The sequence below is a fragment of the Sycon ciliatum genome, chromosome 5 (genome assembly GCF_964019385.1).
Source record: "Sycon ciliatum chromosome 5, ocSycCili1.1, whole genome shotgun sequence".
NCBI classification, from domain to species: domain Eukaryota; kingdom Metazoa; phylum Porifera; class Calcarea; order Leucosolenida; family Sycettidae; genus Sycon; species Sycon ciliatum.
The window spans coordinates 25,281,360-25,308,240 of NC_088647.1; the positions used below are offsets into that span (position 1 = coordinate 25,281,360).

Genomic DNA, 26,881 nt, shown 5'->3' on the forward strand with positions numbered 1-26,881 from the left:
AGAATATACGGTATTTACCGCAAATTATGCCATATTATGCCGCGTTTTTTTGCGATTTTTTCCGCAATTTTCCCCGGGGACAGCTCAGTGGTGTGTGACTATATGTAGGAGTACCACCAAGACTAAAGTAAAGTACAAAAACCAAAAATAAGGTTTATGTACAAGAGTTCTCTTGGTACCACCCTACCATAATGTAAGTACACTACTACATGTACAAGTCATACAGTTCCACAGTTCTGCAGTTTGCGGATGATGTTAAAGGGGAAGTGCATCGATTTTTCAAGTAGGGCTCAGATGAAAGACAATTGGATATCGGTTCCGATGGTATATCTCTCGCTTGCGTACGGCAAGGGAAACTTGCCATATCGCCGATTTCCTGATCCCGTTTCCATGGCGACTACAGGTGATGACGCACATTCTGCTTAGCTCCGTGAGAGAGAAGGTCGATCACTGCAGAATTGTGTCATTTTCAGTTGTCTTCTTGTATTCACGAAGTGAAAGAAGTACTGTGTTCAATGCTGTTAGTGCCGTGAACTGTTTATTAGTAGTCCTCTCCGTTGTGTACTGGGATGTGACACCGACAGGGGAAAGCTGGAGTGCGGAGACGTTAGCTGGCAAGCCAAAATCGTGACGAACCAAGTGCTGAAATCTTGGTTGGGACAAATCAAACGTTCAGCATTTACCTCAACCAAGGACCATGCCGTTTGCTCTTTCCACTTCCTGAAGATGGATGCGCTGCCTGCTGGAGACTCTCCTATCTCTCGTAACATCTTCTGAAGCCAGGTGAGACGACGAGTAGCGGAGATTAGCGAACGAAATAATGTCGTATGTTTTGAAATTTTGCTGCTCAGGAGAGATGGCATGATATGAACTTAGTCCATGTGAACTCAATCAGCCCATGAACTAACCCATGAACAAATGCTTTCCTTGCAGACGTGCATGTGTCTATCCAATCTACACGTAGAGATCATTCCATGCCCTCAGTGAATGGCCTATTTATAATTATATTATTTGTCCATACACTTCATCTGCATGTTGTCTCTATGGAGGAGGGTATTGTTCATTTCATATGAAGAAGTTCGGGCAATAGATGCTTTCCTCTGGTACAATTCTGTTGACCTGATGTTCTTTCTAGCTTCATGGGTAGCTTAGGTGAGGTACCATCACCATCATGTTTACATGAGGGTCAACCACTGCACCGTTCTTTGTTGTGACATGACGTAAGTTATTGTAACTGCTCGCAGACCCCATAACTTCCAGCAACACCTAGCATGGTTTTCCGTCACCGTTGTGGGTGAACAAATTCCTGTCCAACATATTTATACAGACAAGCCAGCACACACCATGCGCCATACACACACTTGCCCTGCCCTGTCGAGTCACAGCCACGTGGGCCCGGAGGGGCAGTGGAGAGAGAATGGGAGAACGCCGCCCCATGGCGCCCGGGACACAAAAACAAGAGTTTGTCCGGCTACGTAGGGAGCAACACACATACATTTACATACACCACACACACACACACACACACACACACACACACACACACACACACACACACACACACACACACAATGAGAGTTCGGGTCATCTGCCACGAGACTGACGTACGGCAGAGGAGAGCTTCAGCAGCGGTGTCTATCCCTGCCCTGGACCGAACGGCAGCAGCGGTCGCGGGACACACAGTATTCACCACAACACGGATCCACTGTCGTTGGGGGCTGAGCCACACACTTGTGGCGGGCAAGAACGCCACAGCTAAGAAAGCAACAGCCACAGCGATCACACTGGCATGCTCCACACTGCTCCTGCACACACTCTCTCCCTCTCTCTCTCTCTCTCTCTCACACACACACACACACACACACACACACACTCACACACACACACACACACGTGCGCACATACTGCAAGAAAGAAAGAGAGCATGAGTGTCAGATTCTTGCATAGGAAGTGTTTATCAGCACACACTTATACATGCACATGCAGGCACTCAACGACCAACTAACTATGCACCATGCCGTATGTTCGTCAAACATAAGATTGCAATACCAAAGAACAACATAAACAAGATCACTTACTTCGTTCTCCTCCAAGTGTGTCCTCCCCAGCCATTTCCCTAGGCAGAATGTAACCTACGAAATGGTTTCTCTAGACTAGGAGAAGATGCTTGGTATTCGCCATCTCTCCTGAGAAATGTTCAGCAAAAATGTCAAACCATACGACATTATTTCGTTCGCTAATCTCCGCTACTCGTCGTCTCATCTGGCTTCAGAAGATGTTACGAGAGATAGGAGAGTCTCCAGCAGGCAGCGCATCCATCTTCAGGAAGTGGAAAGAGCAAACGGCATGGTCCTTGGTTGAGGTAAATGCTGAACGTTTGATTTGTCCCAACCAAGATTTCAGCACTTGGTTCGTCACGATTTTGGCTTGCCAGCTAACGTCTCCGCACTCCAGCTTTCCCCTGTCGGTGTCACGTCCCAGTACACAACGGAGAGGACTACTAATAAACAGTTCACGGCACTAACAGCATTGAACACAGTACTTCTTTCACTTCGTGAATACAAGAAGACAACTGAAAATGACACAATTCTGCAGTGATCGACCTTCTCTCTCACGGAGCTAAGCAGAATGTGCGTCATCACCTGTAGTCGCCATGGAAACGGGATCAGGAAATCGGCGATATGGCAAGTTTCCCTTGCCGTACGCAAGCGAGAGATATACCATCGGAACCGATATCCAATTGTCTTTCATCTGAGCCCTACTTGAAAAATCGATGCACTTCCCCTTTAATATGTATGCAGCTGGTGACTCGGCTGAGGAAGTCATCGGAGCTTTGAACGGAGATCTGGCCAAGCTGTCTGTCTACCTGGAAGAGAAGCGCATGACGCTGAACCCAGCAAAGACGAAGTTCCTCCTCCTTCACAGAAAGACAACAGCAGTGCCTGGTTCCGCCAGTGTCGTCATTGACGGCGTCCATGTTCTTCGAGCGCAGTCCGCACGCTATCTTGGCATTGTCATTGACGAGCACCTGACTTTTGGGCCACAAATTGACGGTTTGATTGGGTCTGTCAACAGGAAACTCGGCGCCTACCGCATGTCAAGACATCTCTTGCCATTCCACGCACGGCGTAGCTTTTACCTTAGTGTTATTCAGTCGTCATTGGAGTATGCACGTAGCGCATACGTCCACACCCTCAGTTCTTACTATTTCGATAAGTATGTCCGGCTATTTAACAGGTGTCTTTAAGAATAGTTTTTGGTTTCGATAATACAATCTCTCTCACATTTCTGTCCGAGTCAATTTGAAGCTTTTTATTCTTGTATTTCGCTCTGTCCATAGCGGCACATGTAGCTCCCTCCTAAAAGAAATTTTCCATACCCGCTCCTCCAGTGCACATACTACTGCCGTCACTAGGTCCCAAATCTCTTTTTCTCTGGCCTTGCCTTCCGCCCACACTAAAGCTGGTTTTTCTCGTCTTGGCTACATAGGTTCTGATCGGTGGAATATGCTGCCTTCCACTGTTCGCTCTTGTACAGATCATCGCCCATTTGTTCGTTCATGCTTAAAGGGGAAGTATACCCTAAAATCAAATTTTCACCAGTTGTAGTCTTTGGGGTGCTGAGTCGAATGGTCTTGGTCCGAGGAAGCTGCGACGCTCCCTTCCTACTTGAATCCCAATCGAACTCGCGCACTTCCACCGAAACTGGGTGACTGCGCCCTACTAGATGGGGATTTGTATGCAAAATGTCACTAAAAGCGCCATTTCGTTCTTATAAAAGCACGGATGACCGCGATTGGCCCATATGTTGTAGTCTTTTGGACGCTGAGTCGACTGGTTTTGGTCCGAAAAGGCTGCGATGCAGCGTTCCTCCTTTATTCCCAATCGAACATGGTTGAACAAGCGGTCACGTGCTCCTGGGTGCCCAAATCACCTGGTCACCGCGCCAGCATGCAGCAGGCGACAACTTTCACACCAAGGTTCAACTCGAGTTCAACTCGAGTGACAGGACTGCACCCAAAAAAGGTCAAACAGGCTAGTAAGGCTGTGTTTACATGAGGCGTTTCAACCCGGGTTGAGTTCGACCCGGGTCAGATTTCAACCCGCACAAAGTGAATGGCGCGTTTACATGACGCATTGCGCTTGACCCGGGTTGAAATTTCGCCCCGGGTTGATTTCAACCCTCCCCCCAAGGGGAGGGTTGAAACCAACCCGGGTCAAGAAAATCGTACAAACGTACTTCTGTGCGTATCTCGCGCCAGGTTTGAACAGCACTGCAGATGCAAATTTCGCGCGAACGGATTCACGTGACCATGCAGGACTGTAGAAGTGGACTTTTCATGCTTCGTTTGTCCCGTTGGTCTTCTCGACAACCGGTGGCATGGGCAAGCAATCTGCCTCGCTTTACAAGCGAATTGCATCTCTCATTGCTGAGAAAAGCGGCGAACCGTATTCGGTTGTTATGTCATTCATCCGCTGCCGCCTTAGCTTTGCGTTGCTCAGAGCGAGTGTCATGTGCCTGCGTGGTAGCCGCTCTGTTTTTGCTGTACATGCACCTGTCTCTTCTTCTGCCTCCCTAGTTGCTGCCGAAGCTGGCACTTCCCGTCATTAATTTTATAGTCTTTAGTTCTTTAATATTATTATTTGCCATGGCGACCCCCGTAAGCCCAAATAGCTGGCAGGGCAGGGTTGGGCCTTTTTTTCTTTTACTTCACAGGTGTAGCATTCTATTAGTCAGTAAGTTGACATCAGATTTCTATTTTGGATCCACTAAGTTTAAGGTACTAGTACTCCTTTGTAGGGTCAAAAATCGAAAAAAAAAAACAAAACGGCATTTTCAGTGTTTTGCAAAAAGAAGTGGACTTTTGGGGGCATATCAGTATTTGACCCGGGTCAACTGTCTTCATGTAAACGCTCACCTCTTTTGTCTGTCGTACAGACTTTCAACCCGGGCTGAACTCGACCCGGGTTGAAACTTCTCATGTAAACACAGCCTAAGTTGTACCCTGCAGGCACGGTGACCAGGTGACTGGTGTACGCAGGAGCACGTGACCGCTTCTTCGTATATCTAACCGTGCTGTTCGGATTGTCTTTGGCTACCCGAAGTATTTGTATTTGTATTTATATCATTATCTCATGGCACATCATGATGACGGCCAATAAAACTGAGACAAGGGTGAAAGCCAACCACAGCAGTAAAACAGATAAAAGAATACAAATAAGAGGCAAAGAAGGCAAAGGAGGAGACAAACCAGCAGGATATACATGAAACCTATAATTGAGGAGAGATTTTAGCAACAAAAGTACTACGATGCTTCTCTTGTTCTAGCTAGGAACTATCTCGCTGCTATTTCTCTTAGATATCAATTTCGCCTGTTTGTACTGGTGTTTCGAGCCCTCCATAAGTTATGCAGTCCACTGCTCTCGACCTGCTTCCTCCCTCGCACTGCCACTTCACAAACCTCAGCCCATACACGGTCTCAGTCCACTTTGTCACTTAGGGGGTGATTATATGTGCAGCTCCAGCCCGGGCTGGTCGACAGGCGGGCCAGCCCGCCTGCAACGGGATCTCGGGGTTATACACAAATCCACACAAAACCTGTGGTGCGTTTACAAGCGGGCTGGCCCGGCGAGGCGGGATCCCGCCTCGAGGCACCCGGGATCCCGGCTAGGCGGGCCAGAAAAAGCACATATAAACAGACCAGCCCGGGCCAGAGTTGTATTATTATGGTATCGAAACTGCGTTCATACTACAAAATATGTACTTTTACCTCTTGAGGGAAGTTATAAAGAGGATTCCCGATATTGTCTTGAAAATCTAGGAAGCTTTTTGTACAGCAACAAGAAGGACGTGCAATGAGCACTGTTTATTTGTCGACATGCATGATTTATTTTACATTAAAATGGAAGGGGAACTACTTGCAAAATACTCTGATATGGACAGCTAAAAATGTGAAAAACAGGAAAAAGAAACGAGGTGATACAACACACCAAACATGTGTCACAGCGCGAAAAGAAATCAGCAGAAGAATACATTGTGTGAGAAAAAAAGTTTTTATGTTTATAACCTGAGTTACAGTGAGTATGGCTTGCAGCCCTGCGTCTCAGCCCGCGGGGCAGCACTTTACAGTCGTAGTGTGATTGCTGCATACTCACACCGGGCTGGCGTGTGCTCAGCGCATATAAACTCACTGCGGGCTGGCGACCAGCCCCGCCTTGCACATGTAAACACCCTTGGCGGGCTGGCCCGCTCGCTCCAGCCCGGGCTGGAGTTGCACATATAAAAGGCCCTTACTTTTTTTGGCCTTAGTCTTCCTTTAGTTTCTCGCCGCTATGCCTATGGTTTATACTCGCTTAGCTTTCTTGGTTCCGATCGTTGGAACGCGCTTCCTGCTGATATTCGCACAATCCCCTTGCTCAGAAACTTCCGGGTAAAGGTATAGTTTAGGGTCCCAAATTATTTTAGTGGGTCAGCGTGCTCTACAGAGTCCCAGGCATGCACATAATAATTACACATAGGCCTTGGCCACAACTGACATCGAATACGATGTGGGTGGACAATCACTGGTGTATGCAAAATCACCTTACGATGGGAACGAAGACGGCGCAAAGGACCATGGAAATTGCCTGAGTTTGAAGCTCGGTGATGCCGTGCGTGTCTTGAACACCTCCATGGGCAAGGGAAGGTGGTGGGTAGAAGTCAAAATATTCGTCGTTCTGCCAGGAGGCTTCCTCCGCGCCGCGCAGGTCATCCTCAGTGCCAAGGAATGATGATGGAACGTAGCCAGACTCGCCATCGACTTCTACCCACCACCATCCCTTGCCCATGGAGGTGTTCAAGACACGCACGGCATCACCGAGCTTCAAACTCAGGCGATTTTTCTGGTCCTTTGCGCCGTCTTCGTTCGCATCGTAAGGTGATTTTGCATACACCAGTGGTTGTCCATCCACATCGTATTCGATGTCAGTTGTGGCCAAGGCCTATGTGTAATGATGTGCATGCCTGGGACTCTGTAGAGCATGCTGACCCACTAAAATAATTTGGGACCCTAAACTATACCTTTACCCAAAATTTAATAATAATAATAATAATAATACGAAGTAGTGGTTGCGACTTCGGCGATGATTTGTAAGAAAGGGTTCCCACACCGGAGCTCGCGCTATTCTCACCGTCCAGGAGCGACACTGACTCACGCTGGTATCTGGTGTTCACGAGGTGTTTATCGCGCTGGAAGCGGAGCGTCTCTGTAAGTTTGTATCCCTGGTGATGTTTGTACCTGGAGAGCACTATATAAGTGGTGCTCTTCAGGCACAATCTTCCTCAGCCTACTCAAGCTCAACTGATGAGGGGTGAGTTCCCCGAAACACTGTGTATTGAGCAGGGAGTGGTGCTTTCTTGCAGGTTTGCCGAGTCGAAGGTTCGATGGACTTCTCGTGTGCTCTGGATGGCAGTCGTGAGTCAGTCAAGTGTCAAGTAAAGTCGGCGGAATAGCGCGAGCTCCGGTGTGGGGAGCAAACCCTTTCTTACAAATAATAATAGTAATAGGGAGGTTCTGCTCTACGCGCACGCGAACTTTCTTCGCGTTCCCGTAACGTAAAGAAATGTTGTTCTGCTCTACGTTTCACCAAGAGTACATAAACGGTTTATGTACTCTTGGTTTCACCTAGAGAAGTCACGTGGAATGTGTACTGGGAATTTCCCCTTCCATATTTGGCAGTTTTCTGCATGCAGTTGATCGATACCCAGCAAATCCGTACGCATTTTCTCTGCGTGGGCCACAACGTAGAGAACCCCATCTCCGCGTAGAAATCTGGAGCCAAAACACGCGAAGCCGTAGACTCTAACCCAGACACCTGCTCTCTACGTGATTTCTCTAATAATACCACAGCACGCGTAATAATATAATTATGTGGGTATAATTATACGTTCCGCTTCTGTCCTATCTCCTATGATCAAATTCCATTATCAAGGTAATTATTAACACGGCGCACTGATGACCTGTGACGCCAGATCATGGATTGTCGGCCAGATTTCTCCATGTAGGCTTGTCCAGAGCGATGGCCCTCACATTCCCCAGCTGACTGCTGCGCTTCAAGTCGATGTTCCTCCTCTGTAAGTCGCTTGTGATGCGCGTCGCAATGGATGTCCTTGGACGTCCACGCCCAGCCTTGGCATCTCCCGCAAAATAGCCCGTCAGCGCGATCCATGGCGGCGCATCCCTGTCCATACGGAGAATATGGCCGGTTAGCTGCCATCTTCTCCTGTCCACGATGTCAGATAGTGGTTCCGTGTTGCACCTCTCATACAGCTCAGTATTTGATATCCTGGCTGGGTAGACTATGCCAATGAGCCGTCGGAGCTGCTTCCGGTGGAAAACGTTAAGCGATTCTGCTTGTGCTGCCGTGAGCCCCCATGCGCCGCAGTTATACAAAAGAACGGGCAGAACCAGGGCATTATACAGGCGGATGCGCCTCTGCTCACTGACCTTCCCACGCCTCAGCCAGAGGCTATACATCCTGCCGTATGCACTCGAAGCGAGGTCTTTCCTCCGCTCCAGGTCCTCACTGTCGCCAATGAGGGACCCTAGCTGCCTGCTGGACCGCCAGGAGTCTGAAGTTGATGTCAGATGCAAGAATTCGGTCTTGGTCTCGTTTACTGTAAGGGACCAATCCCCGAGTTCTGCGCTAATGATGGGGAGGCTTCGCTTCAGCCACTCCTCACTGGTTGAGTACAATGTCACATCATCGGCGTAACCTGTTTCTCCGGGTATGTGACGGTCGGCGAAAGGGCGTTCGGGAAGGTTTGCTCTCACTTGGCGCAGTGCTGCCTCCAGGTAACAAATAAAAAGAACAGGGCTCAAGCCATCTCCCTGGGGGGTGCCGATGGTGCTGAGAAACGGATTGGCAGTTGCCTTTCCTACTTTCACTGATATTTGTGTGTGGAACAGTAGGTGCTGGATCATGCGCACTTCATCGGGGCCAGTCACTAATGCCATGACGTCTAACAGTTTGGTGCGATCGATCGTGTCGAACGCACGGGACATGTCAATCCCCAGCATGTGGCATTCCCAGTTGTATCGAGTCGCCTTGGCCGCAATCCATCGCTGTGTCCATACCACATCTGTTGTACTTCGGCCTTGTCTGAAGCCAGATTGAGTTGGACCAACATGAAGAGCAACGTCCTTTGCGATTCGGCAGAGCACTACAAGGGAGAAAACTTTTCGGATGGTGTTCAGGAGGACAATGGGACGCAGGCTAGTCACGGGTCCTCTAGGATTTCTCTACGTTTCACGTATAGCAGAACCTCCCTAATAAATCAATCAGTTCAACTTCAATACAACTTACAAGTCTCTGGTGTAAGCACTCGTCATACCGTATTTCCACAAATAGTAGGCCGGTCTACTAATTTTTCAACCTCGTCCTAACCCGGCCTTATAATCGATGACGGTCTTGTATTTGAGGACGGTCTTTTATTCTTACAACCCAGTTTGACCCCGGTCTTCTATTTCTCGCCACACAGTTTTTACCCCCCGTTCTTCCATTTTCTTCTACACAGTTTGAGCACGGTCTTCTATTTTTTCCCACAGTTTGAGCACGGTCTTCTATTTTTAACACAAGAACAAAGACTCATTAAAGTAGGCCCGGTCTTCTAATCAGAGAAGGTCTTTTATTTTTTCAATCGCTCCCTGCCCCGGCCTTGTATACGAGGAAGGCGTTGTATACGAGGACGGCCTTTTATTTGCGGAAATACGGTATTTGAGTAAAAAGCCGCCACGATGAGACGTTGCTGACCGAACAGTGCATGCACTGTGTGTACGTGTAGTGCAACAAAAAGTTCAAAAAACGCGGGAAAATCGCGGAAAACGCGGTCTTTTAAAAAAATCGCAAAAAACGCGGCCACGGAATCGCAATTTTCCCCGGAGACAGAAAAGCAAAAGTAGTGTCTGTCTCGTACTGAGTCTGTGTACTACAAGTACAACATTCAACAGGCGCTAGGCGATAGCCACAAAACAAGACTTTGAAGTAGGGGTAACCATGGTAACAACATAACAGAACTGATATCGAAACAAACATACGACGAAACGGCACTTCTTTCGGCGTGGTCGATCCCAATGGCTTGAAAGTGATGACGTCAAAAGCGGCCAGGGAGTAGTAAGTTGGCATCAGATTTCTATTTTGGATCCACTAAGCTAGCTATAGACCTTATTCGATAACGTGATTTTTGGACTCGCCTCCAGGGATTTGTCATAAGCTAGGCCACGCGTGCGCGTACGAGAAACGAGTGGCAAGAAAGGCCCAGTTCGTACAAAAGAGTAGTAAAATACCGGTATTTATCTACTCCTATGTTCGCACACAGAGTCCACTGTGCACTGAGCGCAGATCTCTTGCCACTCCCTAGCCTGGTTCCCGGGACCCCGGTTCACGTGATTGTGACGTTTATCGAATAAGGTGTGACTTTGCTATTGCCTCAGTATGTGGGTGCATAGCAACCCACTCATGTCGTATGCAGGGGTGACTTTTAGTTACTTCGCCACCAGTTGTAACCCCGCCCCCAGTAGCCAAATCAGTCAGTTTCACTGGTTACATCACCTTGCTGTGAGTAACGTAAGACGGCTTGAAATGTGCTTGGATCCATACAAAAACTGGATCCTAGTGGATCCAATTTTTGAATTTTTGAAATTGTTGCTATGCTGTGACGTAGCACTTTCAAGCCCTCAATTTAGCCTCTTTGCAGGTATTTTCGTGTGGTGCTCAAGCCTTCCGCAGTTTAGTGAAAGTGACCGGTAGATATTATTGTTACTTGAGCTGAGTAGTTGATTGTTGTACTAGTAGTAGTTGGAACCGTGCATAGCGGCAAAGGCTGGAGGTAGATACTTACGCAGGCGACAGTACATGACCCCTGCCTTGATTCAACGATGTCTGATCGCTTGTGCTGTGCGTCTTGTGGCGGCAATGCCAGGCGGCTGAAGCTAGTGTCTTGCTTCCACGCATTGTGTACCGCTTGTTTGGGCCAGCATGTCGCATTCGATGGAGGAGTGAAATGTCCGAAGTGCTTCACCAAGACTCTGGTACCAACGGCGAGTCCGCCAGTTTCGGCTTTACCGAACACTTACCCCAAGCTGGCTCAGGGAGAGATCTCGAGCTCATCAATCGATGTGCGGGTGAAGGTGATGTGTGACGAGTGTGCCAAAGACGAACCTGCCACGGCTAACTGCGCTGACTGTGGTGCCAACCTTTGTCAAACGCACGCTGCTGCTCACCCGCTGTTTCGGGCGACACGCGATCACAAAATGACGTCGCTATCTGCCGAGCAAGCAGAGACTGCTGTTGTGGCACAGCGGTTTGCTCAGCACTATTGCGGCGTTCATCCCAACCAGGTCCTGAGCCAGTATTGCATTGTATGTAATCAACTGGCATGCCAGCAATGCCTGGACACTGGAGCTCATAGTGAGGCTCAACACGAAGTGCTGGGCATTGAACAAGCTGCGCACAGTGTGCGTGAGCACCTGGAGAAGGAGGTCAGGCACTGCATATCGGATGGCAATGCGGTGATCCAGACAACAGTAGATAAGCTGGGCTTGGCAGTTGAGAATCTGCACAGTGATGCCCTGGCTGCATCGGTTGAAGTTGTCAGCTCCTTTCGCAAACTTAAAGAAGCGTTGGAGGCGAGAGAGAAACTTGTCCTGGCAGAGATAGATCGGCTGAGAGACGACAAGCTTGCTCTTTACGAGCGCCAAGCTGAACGCCTGCAAGCCAGTCTATTCCAGGGTCAGGCTGCCAAAGACATTGCAGAAGCCTGCAACGATGACGTGGACCTGCTGAAAATGTCCAGTTGGCTGAATGATGCCATTGCCCAGCGGAAACGTGTCCTTTCTGACGATGTGGAGTTGTGCACAGCCAGTCAGATTGTTTTCTCCGCTGATAACATCGAGAAAGTCTCAGCGGAAATCCAGAAGGCGGGTGCCACCTTTGAGCTTGCCGATAGCATTGCTCAGATTACACCAGTAGTCCAAGATGCTTTCGTGAATGCTGACATGAAAATCACGGTTGAAGGAGGGAATCCACCATTGCCAACGGTTTCAACGGAGTACTTCCAGCGTCTTCGCTTCAAGATTTCCGTGCGCAGTGCAGAAGATGAAGACCTGCCCACATCAGCAATGGAACTGGTGGAGCCAAACAGGCTTCTCTCCAAGTGCAAGCATCTGGCTGCTCCTGGTCCGCTCACTGTATCTGTACAGTTTGATGGGAAGCACTTGCAGGGCAGTCCAATGCAGATTGATGTGACACAGTACGAACCAACGTGGGAAAGTCATGATGGCCAGGGCAAGACTCTTCGTTATAGTACTTCAGCCAGTTCAGGTCAGTACTACCGGGGGCACACACTCACATCAGGGTGGTCTGGTTACATCCCTAACAGGTATGGAAAAAGTATGATTCGATTGAGGATCGACAGAATTGATGGCAGTAACATGTACATTTGTGCGTGTTCAGCGGCAAAGCCGAAGGCGAATGGCGTACATGATGACCCGTCGGAGCTATTCGGATGGCGCGCTGCAGACAGTGCCGAGCCCATATGCAATGGAGGAAGACTCGGGCAGCCGTGGAAGACAGGTGACATCTTACGCCTTGAACTCAATCACGACAACCGCACCTTGACCGGATATCACGAGCGCACTGGGCGCAAAGAAGTACTCCACCATGCCAGCGACGCACTCCGCTGGTACGTCACGCTTTTCAAGAATACTGATCAGGTGACTATGCTAAGCTAAGATGCATGTCCTGGCAATCTGCTGGTACTCGTGCCGTGGCAGGGTTTATAGTTTATAATTATTGTCATTCTAACTATAAATCAATCCTCCTTCGTCATGCCTAATTTTTAAAGCTGAGGATCGTTTTTTCTATCTACCTATGCTTTATGCAGGCATGCACCTAATATGCTGTGCTCGCTCAAGTTTCCACTGAGGCCAGCGGGGAGCGCGCCCTTCCGGCTAGACCTTTATTATTCTTTGCAAACTCTAATCAAACTTTCCTCTCCAAAAGTCGGTACTAGTCCTCGTCGTAAACAGTTTCAAGTTTGAAGAATATATGTTACCGGTAGCACATTTCCAGTTCGAGACCTTACAACATGATCCAATTCAAATTGCTTGATACTGCAATGGCAATGGGTAGCAGCGTAGAGTATAGGGCTTGAAAGTGATGACGTCAAAAACGGCCAGGGAGTAGTAAGTTAACATCAGATTTCTATTTTGGATCCACTAAGGTGTGACTTTGCTATTGCCTCAGTATGTGGGTGCACAGCAACCCACTCATGTCGCATGCAGGGGTGACTTTTACTTCGCCACCAGTTGTAACCCCGCCCCCAGTAGCCAAATCAGTCAGTTTCACTGGTTACATCACCTTGCTGTGAGTAAGACGGCTTGAAATGTGCTTGGATCCATACAAAAACTGGATCCAAGTGGATCCATTTTTTGAATTTTTGAAATTGTTGCTATGCTGTGACGTACCACTTTCAATTTCAACTCCCTCAACTGATGTCCTGAACACTGATGAATTTCCCAAAGTACATGATTGTATTGTATTTTCACTTTTTCAGGTGGCCTTCTTATCCAGGGTCATTTGACTGGCCTTTATTCCTAGTTGTAGTGATCCTCTAGGACAGGTGGTCGCCGTGACAGGTCTTACTGTACAGTCTAAAATGAGAGCTCTTGCGGCCTTTCCTGTCGACTTGACCTGACTGACTCCCAACTGCCGATGTGCCATCCAGACTATACTAGAGCACATCTGCAAGAAAGCACCACTCCCTGCAGTGCTCAATACAGTCACTGCTGTGGAGAATCACTCCAAACCGTCATCGGTTGAGCTGGAGTATGGGACACTGTATTTTAGGGGTCATCAGTTGAGCTTGAATGGAGGTGTGAGGCTCCTGTAGCTGTACTGAGCACTGAGCAGGGAGTGGTGCGTTCTTGCAGGTTTGCCAAGCCACAGTGGTGTCGATGGACTTTTTGTGTGCTTGTGATGGCAGTCGCGAGTCATAATCAAGTGTCAGGCTGGTGAAGTTGGCAAAAAAAGCGCAAGTGTACACGAAGTAAGCAACACACACTTCTTCAATTATCGCCGGAATCGCAACCTCTATCTAAAAAGCTGGAAATGTTTACACAATGTGACTCGATCCTGGATTTTTATGTCGGACACATTAGATGATTTGCACCTATCACTGACCAACTTGCCCGCACTCCAGTCATCGCTACTATTACCAACACAGCAACTACCGGTATTTACTTCGCTCAGGGAATTGAAAGGCTTTTCGGCTTCAGTGCAATGTCATGTAGATAGACTAGACCGTAGACGCATGCAGGGGCAGAGACATCCACCAGAAATTATTGAATGGAAAGCACTCGATAAACCACACGAACTGCAATGAAGTCGGAGTGTGACGAACCTGATGTCAGTGATGATATGAAGCCATTGAACTTTGAAGGTCGACTCGATCGCCAGGGCCTAGGCCCTAGGGCGTAGGACCATGAGGCATGCATGGGGACTGCCAGCTAGCCTGCACTGCATGCAGTGTACATGGTGTAGGGATCCCGACCCTAGGCTATAGCCTATAAGGGCTTGAAAGTGCTACGTCACAGCATAGCAACAATTTCAAAAATTCAAAAACTGGATCCACTTGGATCCAGTTTTTGTATGGATCCAAGCACATTTCAAGCCGTCTTACCCACAGCATGGTGATGTAGCCAGTGAAACTGACTGATTTGGCTACTGGGGGCGGGGTTACAACTGGTGGCGAAATAAAAGTCACACCTGCATGCGACATGAGTGGGTTGCTATGCACCCACATACTTAGGCAATAGCAAAGTCACACCTTAGTGGATCCAAAAATAGAAATCTGATGTCAACTTACTACTCCCTGGCCGTTTTGACGTCATCACTTTCAAGCCCTATAGGACATGTCGACGGGGCCGGGCGAAAGGGTCATAAAATAAAAAATAGCTTACAGAACAGTAGAAGCTGACACAAAACAGTGACACTGACAGTCCGACCTATGACGATGTACCGCACCGGCATCCGTACAAGGACTAACCAAATCAGCTACCGATACGAGCGTTGGCCAACGGCTCCACGTGAACTGACACGAGTCTGTAGTCGTGAAGATATCTACGACGGTTTTATGGAGTAAAGAATAGTGAAAGGTTTGTACGAATGTGTTCCTAACCTACTGCGTTTCAAATCCCTATTATATTTTTCGTTCCTGGCTAGTGCATGTACATATACATGAGTGTAGATATCTAGCCTAGGGGTTAGTTAGCCTGCGTTCACTGCTGTTGGTCCAGTTTGCCGCGTCCGGCCGTGCCAATACCACTATTACAGTATTAGTATTACCACGTTTAGTTGTGACAACAAACATTGTCTTTCCTCCGTATGCATTATACTTTATAGGATCTTGAGTGCAGGACCGCTTCTCCTAGGTGTGTATGTATCTTGGAGGATTCGGCGCCTCGTAATACAACAACTAAGCAGAGTGCCACTGTCAGACTCAGAGTGGCAATCGACGATATCGATCGTTTGACAGTGACACACTCGCGCGAGCTGAAGATTGATGAATGAGTGAGTAGCGTCTAGCGTTGTACTGTCTAGTGCAGATCTACCTACAGCCACCGCATCGTCGCCGCATTCAGCTCCAACCCAGTCCATCAAGCCCGCGACGTCGCCGGACCAGCAAACTGCAAACGAACGGACCGAGAAACACCTGAGGCTGTGGGAGGACGCGCACTCGCAGGCAGAATGGCAACCAATGCAGGCAATGAAAATGGCGGGCAACATCTGGCAGCGTCGGGAATCGGTCAGCAGCGCTTCGCCGGCAAGACCATTGTGATCACGGGCGCGGCAGGCGACATAGGCTCGGCGGCGGCGCGGCGATTTTTCGACGAAGGCTGCAACGTGGTGCTGGTCGACCTGGACGCGGCAAAGCCCAGACTGGAACGCCTCAGCACTGAACTCGCCGAGACGAACAAGGCTAGCCGCGTGACAAGCAGCAGCAGCAGCAGTAGTGAAAAGTCACGTGACACGCTTGTTGCTGTTGCCGATGTACGTCGTCGTGCCGAGGTGGACGCGGTCTTTGAGCGGGCCTGGCAGCAATTCGGAGGTGTTGACTTTGTCTTCAACAACGCCGGCATCCAGGGCTACATCGGACCTTCGGATACGTACGACGAGGATACGTTCCGGCAGGTGATGGACGTCAACGTAGTGGGCGTCTTCATCGTGATGCAGGCTGCCGCGGCCGCCATCATCAAGCACCGGAAAGAAAGCGGCGGCCAGAAGTCGCAATCGCAGTCGCAGGCGGTGATAGTGAACACGTCTAGCCTGGCTGGTCTGCTAGGCCCGCCGAACATGCTGGCCTACACCGCATCCAAGCACGCTGTCATCGGCATGACGCGCACCGCGGCCAAGGACCTGGCGCGCCACGGCATACGGGTGTGCGCCATCGCGCCCGGCCTGCTCGAGGGCGCCATGTGGAGCACGCAGACGCGCGGCCAGGCGGCGTGCGGCAAAGCAGCGGATAGTGGCGTCCCGCTGTCGCAGGTCACGCTCGACGACGACGAGATCACGGCGGTCGGCAGCCACATGCTGGCCGGCACGGCGATGAAGCGTCTGGGCACTCAGGACGAAGTGGCCGGTGTCCTCGCCTTCCTCTGTAGTTCTGATGCTTCGTACTTGACTGGAAATGTTATCACCATTGATGGTGGAAGGTTTTGCTAGCCACCTCCTATGGTCATTTCCGATAACTAGTACCTGATTTACAGTCCTCAAAAGTATAATCTTCACACCTTCAATGCCTGTTGCCCTGCACACTCCCATCCTTTTCATTTTGCTGACCCGTACAGTTCTATCTTTTATTTTCGGTGTGTGTTTTTGACCGTGATGCGGAGACCTAAGGTCGGCCGAGCCATCAATGCCACGCCATCACTGCTGCGGCTCGGTGCAGCCCCTACTCACTAGGTGTCACGTTTGTCCTAGTCTCAGTACCATTGTCTTTCATCATTTTTTTTCGAGCTGGGTACGTGAACAAAGTAAAAAAGAAAAGAAAAACCCCACCAGAAATGCATGGTCGACTTAGCTGCCTGTAGTATTAATTTATGGGTTGTTGCAGCGTTCATGGTGATGACCATGGAGTGCGGGCTAACTTGTCTGATAGGTCCAACAATAATTATAAATCCATGGCTGAGTTTAATACATTGTGCAAACATTTCCAGATTTTAACAGGTAAAGAATTTGAGGGCACAATTCACTCCACATACATTGAGTTCAGTCCATAAAGGGTTAAATAGAGGTAGCAATCAGTTCGGCGATAATTAAAGATGTGTGTGTTGCTTCCTATGTTGGAATCTGCGCTTTTACTGCCAACTAATTTCACCTGCCACTCAGAGAAAGATTCACGCCTGCCATCCAGAGCACACAAGAAGTCCATCGACCCCTCCACTGTGGCTTAGCAAACCTGCAGGAAAGCACCACTCCCTGCTCAATACAGGAGAATTCACCTCCATTCAAGCTCAACTGATGAGACTGTTGAAATACCTTTTAAACACATTGTCGGTCCCCTACTCAAGCTCAACTGATGACGGTTCAGTGATTCTCCAAAGTCGTGACTGTGTTGAGCAGGGAGTGGTGCTTTCTTGCAGGTGTGCCTTGTGGAAAGTTGAATGGACTTCTTGTGTGCTCCGGATGGCAGTTGTGAGCCAGTGAGGTCAAGTCGACAGGAAAAGCAAGAGCTCCCATTCAGGAAGCAACAGCGACCGCCTCTCCTAGAGGACCACTACAACTACAAATTGTAAGCCAAATGGATGTTGTTTCCATTCAAATGACCTGGATAAGAAGGCCACCTAAACACCGTGATACATGTAATATACTTCAGAGTACAATACTTGTACTGTAGGAATATTCATCAGTTGAGGGAGTTGAAATGGGGTAATATTCTACGCTGCTACCCGTTGCCATCGCATCAAGTAACTGGATCATGTTGTAAGGTCTCGAACTGGAAACTTGATGTGCTACCGGTAACATACATTCTCAGAGTCAAACTAACTTGAAACTGTTTGCGACTGACGAGGACTCAGGTAGCATAATAATAATAATACCACAGCACGCGTACAAAGGCCAAAGAACAATGCATGAGAATACACTGAAATTAAGCCAAGTCCGCTTCTGTCTCCAGTCAACAAAAAACTCATCCATAAACAATGTCTGATCTCCATTTCGACTAGCATACTACCGACTTTTTTGAGAGGAACGTTTGATTAGAGTTTGCAAAGGATAATAAAGGTTTACGGAGAAGGGCACTCTCCCCGCTGGCCTCACATGGAAACTTGAACAAGCATAACGTTAGATGCATGTCTGCATAAAGCATAGGTAGATGATAAATTCCCTCTGCTTGAAACATTAGAAGAAGGGGTTGGTGCGACTTCGGGGATACTTGGGGAATTGTGTGTTGCTCCCTACGTGGGAGCTTGCGCTACTCCTGCCGACTTGAATTCTCACTTGACTGACTCACGACTGCCATCCAGAGCACACGAGAAGTCCATCGAACTTTCCACTCGGCAAACCTGCAAGAATGCACCACTCCCTGCTCAATACACAGTGTTTCGGGGAATTCACCCCTCATCAGTTGAGCTTGAGTAAGCTAAATCTGAGGAAGATTGTGCCTGAAGAGCACCACTAACGTGACTTACATAGTGCTCTCCAGGCACAAACATCACCATGTACCAGGGATACAATTTACAAACTTACAGCGACGCTCCGTTTCCAGCGCGACAAACACCTCGTGAACACCAGATAGCAGCGCGAGTCAGTGTCGCTCATGGAGGTGCTGAACAAACGCTGAGGACTGTTGGCCATTCACACCGTTATTGCCTCCAAACCATCTAATTCGCAAGTCCGGGCCGGGGACAACAATGTGAAGAAGAGGTTGGTGCGACTTTGGCTCAACTGATGAGGGGTGAATCCCCCGAAACACTGTATATTGAGCAGGGAGTGGTGCTTTCTTGCAGGTTTGCCGAGTGGAAAGTTCGATTGTCTTCTCGTGTGCTCTGGATGGCAGTTGTGAGTCAGTCAAGTGAGAATTCAAGTCGGCAGGAATAGCGCAAGCTCCCACGTAGGGAGCAACCCACAATTCCCCAATTTTGAAACATTAGCCTGATTAGGCATGAAGAAGGGGGATTGATTTATAAATGACCATATAAATCAACCTATCTTGGCCTGACTATTTTCGCAATCTGCGGTGCACTTCGAATAGGATCATAATATCCGTGAGATACATGTAGATCTACATGACTGCCCTGCCGAACTGTAGACTAGTGACAGTAGTGTAGTCCTGGTGTCTTCACCGTGTGGCGAATCTGTTGCGCCTCCGAGTCAGGCCCTGCTTGGCAAGGTTGCTAACCACTGTGCCTGTGGCAGTGCTTGCTAACTAAGCAGGCCACCGTGGCAGACTGGCACTGCCACTGTGGCAGTGTCTGTGTGTTGTCAGAGACTGATTCAGTGTATTATTTTCCTGTTGACGACTCGCCACAATCATGGCTTTGCTGTTTTGGTCTCGCATCGTTCCCGTCCCGAGTGGGAGTTTCCTGAGCGCATGCGTAGTATACGTGTGCGTCCTTTGAAATAATAATTGGTCACGACAAGATAATAGCTAGGGCCTAGGGGTATACCGGGTATGGAGGTTTAGTCTCACCGGCGTAACGGATACGGGAACGTGGGTGATACTGAGTACACGTACATGTAAAGTTCATGCAATGGACCCACGGCCACGCTCGCAATGTTGTGTTTACAACACAATTGTAGTCACACGGACACGGATTCACTAATGACGTACATGTACATTGTACTGTATGTACTGTATGTATAACACGCTTTTTGTTATTGTTCTTTTCCTGTCCTGGGTAGATTTACATGTCATGTACCGGTACATGGTACCGACATTGACAGCATGTTACACACAATACAAGGCGGAGGACCACTGTGTTCGGAAACAGTGCCCATCGCATAGCCAGCCATGGTTGGCAGAGCCCCGGACCCCCTGTCTTGCGACCACTTGAACCGTACTATCAAGAGTACATAACTACAGTTATGTACTCTTGGTACTATCATAATGGGTGTTAGGCCTGGTCAGTCTGAATCTCATTAGTACACGGGAGTTGTTTGAGTCTTCTTGTTATTTTATTGTACTCTCAGTAGTGCATTCTTCGTTCGTTCTGGGGTGTATCATCAGGGTCGGAGGCAGCTTCCGCGGAGCGATGCGGCCGAAAGGCCATCTTAAAGGGGGGTCTGGGGGTCCTCCCCCGGAATATTTTGGAATTTAGACGGCAAATCCTGCACTCTGGGCGACTCCCTGTACAAAATCATACATCAAAACTTTTTCTTCCCGGTTTTGGACGTTGGACGTTTGGACGTTTTTGAGAAACAGAGGGTACCAGGTTCAAGTCCTGCTTGGAAGCGGAAGGAATTTTTCCAGCCGTGCTGCGACCCACAGTTATTGGGAACTCGTGGCCTGGCACGAGGGTAACATGGATGCAGCTAATGGGATTTCGGTCTTTGACCACTTGGTGGTGGGTCTGATCTACTCACCTCCCACCGTTTAGGCGCTGCATCTGCGCCTTTGATCCTAGAGGGTGGTGGCGTTCCCACGGCGGATGCGGAAAACTCGGCTTTCAGCCGAGTCTCACGCGAACCGTAAAATTTATTTTATTATTATTTGGACGTTCCACATGGACCGACTTTTTGGGAAGTTGGTACGGCCATGGCCGTACCAATGGCGCCGGCCCTGATCATGATGGTCAGAACCAGGGCTAACAGTCTAACACCCATACGGTTCAAATGGTCGCAACACCGGGGCCCTGCCAACCGTGGATGTTTGTAGTAAGGGGCACTGACCTCTGTTTCCAACCGCGCGCTTTCCAAACACAGTGTGTGTCCTTCGCCTTGTAACATGCTGACAACCAACAACGTGCACCCGGAACCCTAGCGGCAGATGCAGCGCCTAGCGGTGGGAGTAAGCATGGTAAGGCCGGGGAGAAGTCTCACAACCACTGGCACTGGCACAAGTGCGGAGAAACCCCATTACTTAGGCATTACTACTACTAGTACTTACTAGCCGCATCCATGTACAGTCTGTATCGGCTATAGAGTGACGGGATATAAGAATATATCGGCTACAGTGATATTGGTACGAATTATCAAAAGCAAAACGTATTTTATCCAGTACAAATGCCCCTTCATGCCTGCCTACTCATTTCTCACAGTATGCAGATGACACCACAATACATGACACTGATCGTGATGCTGTGGTGGCCGCTGCAGCGAAATGTGAGCCAATTTTCGCCCAGGATGACCTGAGATTAAATCTAACAAAAACTCAATTTGTAACTCCTTCCAAGGATGATGACGCATGGAGAAAGACGAAACTACTTGGAAGTGACTTGGGATCTGGAAGTGACATCGAGAACCGTATCAATGCCGCTAACCGAGCGTTTGGCACTATAGCCTGGAAGAGACACACTTTATTATCTAGAATGCTTATGTTTACCACTCTTATCCTTCCGGTTCTACTATACAACTGTGGCCTGTGGACCTTGACAGCAGCACTCGGCAACAGGCTCGACACGTGGCATCGCCGCAAACTACGATCCATTCTCGGCGTAGTGTATCCCCAAAAAATATCGAATAAAAACTTATACAAGCTGTCCAACCAATTGCCTATCACCAGAACATGCAGGGAACGGCGCTTGTTATGGTTCGGCCATGTAATCAGAGAAGGCAGTGACTCGACATCCTACAAAGCTCTAAGACTTTCAATCGACACCAAAGACATCAAGAAGCCCAGGGGACGCCCCGTCACCAGATGGATCGACAACATCAAGAATGACTTAAAGACAATAAACGTTTCCATTGCCGAAGCGGAAGCTATTTCCCAAGACAGGGAAGCTTGGCTCGGCATTGTGAATCAATGTACTAACTTATCATGCTAAAAAATATCTGCGCTTACTTGAATATCCTTTTGGTAAATAACATTCTGTACTTAATTAATATTATATTCCTCATGCCTAGGCTCATGGTGGAATCGAGGTAGTTTTTCCCTGCAATAACAGAATGAAGAAGGTGTGTATGTCATGTGTTTCTCGTTTTCTCTAACTCTTTTGCCGACAGATGCGTTAGCCCCATGGGTGATCTCACCCATGGGGTACATGCGAGCTGTTATTATTATTATTAAATGTCACTACAGTATAACCAATATTATCGGATGTAATGATATATCGGATATTATGATGGCAACAAAGAATCAAAACATGCATAACACACTACATTATTATCGGCTATAGTGATAACTTTAAAATACATGTAGCAATAATATCAAAGGCCCTATTTTTTTACTTTCTTCACGTTGCTTATTTTTATAGTGATACATGTACAATCGTGTACATAACAGAATTTTTTATGGAAATGCGGGCACTGTCAACTATGCAGCATGCTCATTTGTCAAAACGCCATGCTGGAAGTATTTCCTTGCCTTTCATGTGTCGATCGAAAAAAGAAAAAAATCGATCGCATCGCATAATAGTGATGCATCGGTTAAGCGCGGTTATAGTGATAAAATCACGGAAATCAAAAGGGTACGATATAGCCGATACAGACTGTACATGTAGATCTACCCCTGGCCACAACGGCACAAGTTAGTTCCCAGTTGACTGTGGGTAGCACTAGCAGCACGGGTGGGAAAACCGCTCTCACGCAGGACTTGAGCCAGGTACTACTGTACGTACATGTATCTCAATCAGAGAGCGGAGTCCTCCGGTTTGATAGAGTGCTCAATGCGGAAGCAGAGCAGTAACACACGAGTCACAGAGTACCACGCGTCTGGGTTGTTGTAACTAAACGTTTCATGCCAGATGGCAATCTTTTGATCAGTTGGCAATCTTTTGATCAGTTGTCTGAAGATTGCCATCTGGCATGAAACTTTTAGTTACAACAATCCAGACGCGTGGTACTCTGTGACTCGTGTGTATCTCAATCATGGTCTTTGACCAACCCACTGACTGTGCCTGCCTGGTCGGTTGAAACTCAATGAAAGGCAGCAGCAGCAAAAGACTTTAAGTACACATTAGGCCTCGACCAAATATGCTAAAACAAGAGCATATTATGCTCGTCGCATATCAGGGAAAACGTCCATAATACATGTATGCCAAAGGCTTAGCAAGATATGCAAAAAGATATGCCAAAACATGCCAAAATATGCTCGACATAAGCAGAAAGTGTAGATCATTTCAGTAAAATTACAACCTTGGAGTATTCACACGGCTATCATGCTTATGTTATGGTGCAAATCAAAACACACGCGGAATAGTATGGCTGGGGTGTGTCCCCAGCAACCGTAGCGATAGTGTTCATCCATGGGGAAATGTAGCAAACGCCTCAACCATTCCAAATTCATCCATAAAAGGCATTTCTGAACGCATTTTGTCCGTAATAATGTTTTGTCCTCGTTTTCTTCAGAATATTTGAATTATATGCTGGCTTCATTCCAATATTTCCTTTGTCGCTCAATATGCCATAATGAACTGTCTCACAAAAATATGCGGAAATATGCGCAAGCATATTTGGTCGAGGCCTAGTAGATCCGGGTGCTCGAATGAGACACAGGGTACCAAAACAGAAACAGCTTGAAATTGTACCTAAACTTATTCCGATTTCGTTTAGTTTTCAGTCACAAATACCATCAACATACGGCCCGCTAACGGTATGCCAAATTTCAGCTCTGCCCGGTAAGCGGTTTTTGAAATACTCGCGACCCGCTTTGTGTTGGGTCCTTGATTCGAGGATGTGGGTCTACGGTACGGTGCTGCCAAAGACCTGCTGAATCTGCGGCTCCGCTGACCATCTTGCTCTCAAAAACGAAGTAGTAAGTTACTACTCCCTGCCCTCAACTGCCATAACAAGCGTAGACGATGGTAGACCCGTGTGCTTGAATCGGAGACGATCTGACGAGTTCGCTGTTTCTGATTCGAGCACCCAATTTTCAAATAAAAAATCCGAAGGAAATACGACAATTTTACTGCGTACTGTAGGCTGTGTTGTAGCGCACCCAGGTTCTGAATTCCTGCTGGGTGGGCCAAGCCAGACTCTCTTCCCTGTTCCATCGCCTCTCCAAAAGTATATTCTGACATTGAGGGTGTGCGCTATTCTGACATTGTTGAGATTTACAGATGAGAAATTTCACACCTGTCAAATCGTTTCTGATTCGAGCACCCGGGTCTACACATTGTACTTTGCAATTTGACATTGTACTGCACTGTTTGCTGCTGCCTTTATCACACTTTTGGCGTTGTGTTATACATGTCGTGTAGTGTCAATGGCACATAAAAAGTAAACACTACTATCGCTACAGGCAGCACTGCCAGCAGACCCTGGACAACTACCGATTCATACCAATGATTGCACGGTTGTGCATGGAACATAAAGCCATTAAAAAGGGGAGCAATTACATGTACATGACATTGTACTGCAAGGTGAGAAATACCGTGAAAACCATAGCGTAGATCTACCACGAATGGCATTACTACTCTGTAATACACAAAGTGTCTGGAGTCTTTGCTGCAAATAGTGCTCAATACAGTACCTCAAAAAGGGCAGAGCTTTACCACAGTCTGATGAGTGTTTTTTGAAACACGAAACTCGGAGTTAGGAGAAAGATTTTTGGTCTCTGTTGTTCTGCCCGTGTACTCTGTATTACATGTACAACACGTACATGTACAACACGTACATGTACATGATTGTACATAGTCATTGTATGTACATGTACATGATTGTACAATATCATGCACATGCCACTCAATCACTTGAATCAGACAATCTGAGGACAGAACTGTTTCATCTTTTTATCTGTGGACTCATATCAGCGCATCGCAGCAAGAAAATGAGGCCGAACCTGATAGTTATAGCAATGAAAAATAAATTTTCCAAAGAATAAGGCAAGTCCTTGCCAGAGTGCTCGCATAACGTATACACATTCATGATAATTATGAGTCCCGATGACTGTGGTCTCCAAGACGCAAGTCGTCAAGAGGTCTGTCAGAGACACCCACGCAAAGCAAATGATGACTGTATGTGAATGGCAGAGCTAGAGTGAGACTGGGAGTGGGAGAGACGAGTGCCATGCAAGTCTGTCTGCACTGCCAATAAATGCCAATGCCGGCAATGGTGTTAGAGTGTCCTCGGTGGCTTGGACCTGGACTGTAACAATAATTACATGCGACCCCCTTTTACCAAGAATCTTCGCGACCGCGGTACTTGTCTTTGTAGTCAGTGGCTAGTGTAGTGAGTGCATTGAGTACGTAACGTCGCTAAGCGTTGTAGGGAAGATATCTGTGCAGTTTCGTCGAGGGAATAGTAAAATACGGCGTTTAGCCTTGCGACTTTGTACGATTTTCACTCGTAGATCTACGAGCGTATGCATGAAGAACTTACGTCATTTATACGGCCAATGCAATGGCCGGATCGGAAAATTGAAGCGATGAACAAGAAAGTCAAATTTTGTAACACTCCACGCTCGCACACCACAGGCCTGCAGGAGTTTGGTCTTGTTTATATTTTAGGCAGATTCGCCACATTTCTGTGGCTGCTGCTGCTGCTGCTCTCTCTCTCTTTCACTGTGTGGTACTGTGATTTAGTGTGAATAAGACGCAAGCAAGTTTATCTTGGAGCAAAGGCTGGCGCTGAGTTCACAGACACTGCGCATTGGTATGGCTAGCACGTCAAACAGCTGCCGATAATTATTTCGCGTGAGTTTGCATGGCTTATATTATCGCATCCTAACGGAAGCTTAGGTTGCTTGAGGGAGAGAAGCTCCATTTCTTGTGGGACAAGCAGCAATGGCAGGAGGCTCTACAATCGATTTGAATGAGTGTCTGTGTGGAACACCCTCATTTCGGTAAGTCCCCGTTTGAGTTCTTTTTCTGACACTCACTCTCGCTGACACGATGAAGACGTTTGTGGCTGGCAAGGCCGTTTTTGACTAGGTACACGTACCTTACTTTTATGTACACCTCGCCATGCCGTAATGAGTTTTTATGACATTGATGATCCACTTTTGTGCGTGGTGCCTGCCTGTCCACGCACAATGCAATGTCAATCATTGTCATGTTTCTGACGCTCTTTCAAGTCTTTGTTCATGCTGACTGTTGTCACGTCGTTCAAACCAAAGAAATCCGTAACGATTGTGTGGGGGTGTACGTGTATGTACAATGTACGATCGAGGAACTAGTCCGTAGTTTTAGCGTCCTGAACTGGCTGAAGTGACAGAGCTTACTCCGTAGATAACGGAGTGAGTAGTGTCTCGTTGCTGCGCCCTATCTCCTTTTACCACGGTTTCCTGTTTGATTCAGCACAAGTCATGTCATGTTCGTATTGGTTGTGTCAAATACACGTAACACGTGGTATCACCACCTTTAGTACTCAAGTAATTAGTTACAGAAACACTTGATTGAATGTGCTCTGTAAATTCATGCAAGCTCAAGATGAAAATGTGACCACAATGATAGAAAAGCTGACAGGATCGCTTTTCTAAATCTGGCGATGAATAAAGTAAAGCGCGCGCTCGTATCACAGTTTTAGCGCTGGTGTGAGTTGAGCATTCGTTAATTGCTTTTTAAAAGACATGTTTTTATAACGATTCGCGAATATAACGATGGTCCAAAATGCATAGGTTTACAAGAAGATGTGTTAATGATTTTTGCAGTCTTCGGGCATCAGGGGTGTCGGAACCAGTGCGGTAGGAGCGGCCTTGGCCGCACCAATGGTTTCATCTTGTTGTTTTTTTTTAGCAATGAAATATG

General features: G+C 47.8%; 2 protein-coding genes across 2 annotated transcripts in view; both read left to right on the plus strand.

Moving 5' to 3' along the window:
- The first annotated feature begins 15,166 nt into the window (after window positions 1-15,166).
- LOC135818151 (levodione reductase-like) lies at window positions 15,167-17,104 on the plus strand. The gene has a single exon (XM_065331490.1). It carries the CDS (start codon window positions 15,786-15,788, stop codon window positions 16,758-16,760), a length of 975 nt encoding a protein of 324 aa, XP_065187562.1. The 5' UTR covers window positions 15,167-15,785; the 3' UTR covers window positions 16,761-17,104.
- Window positions 17,105-25,453: 8,349 nt separating this feature from the next.
- The window catches only part of LOC135818152 (arf-GAP with coiled-coil, ANK repeat and PH domain-containing protein 1-like), a 38,400-nt gene continuing 36,972 nt past the window's right edge, over window positions 25,454-26,881 (plus strand). Inside the window, exon 1 of the mRNA XM_065331491.1 lies at window positions 25,454-25,977. Coding sequence (XP_065187563.1) covers window positions 25,919-25,977 — 59 coding nt within the window. The 5' untranslated portion in view covers window positions 25,454-25,918. The remainder of the gene's footprint in view (window positions 25,978-26,881) is intronic.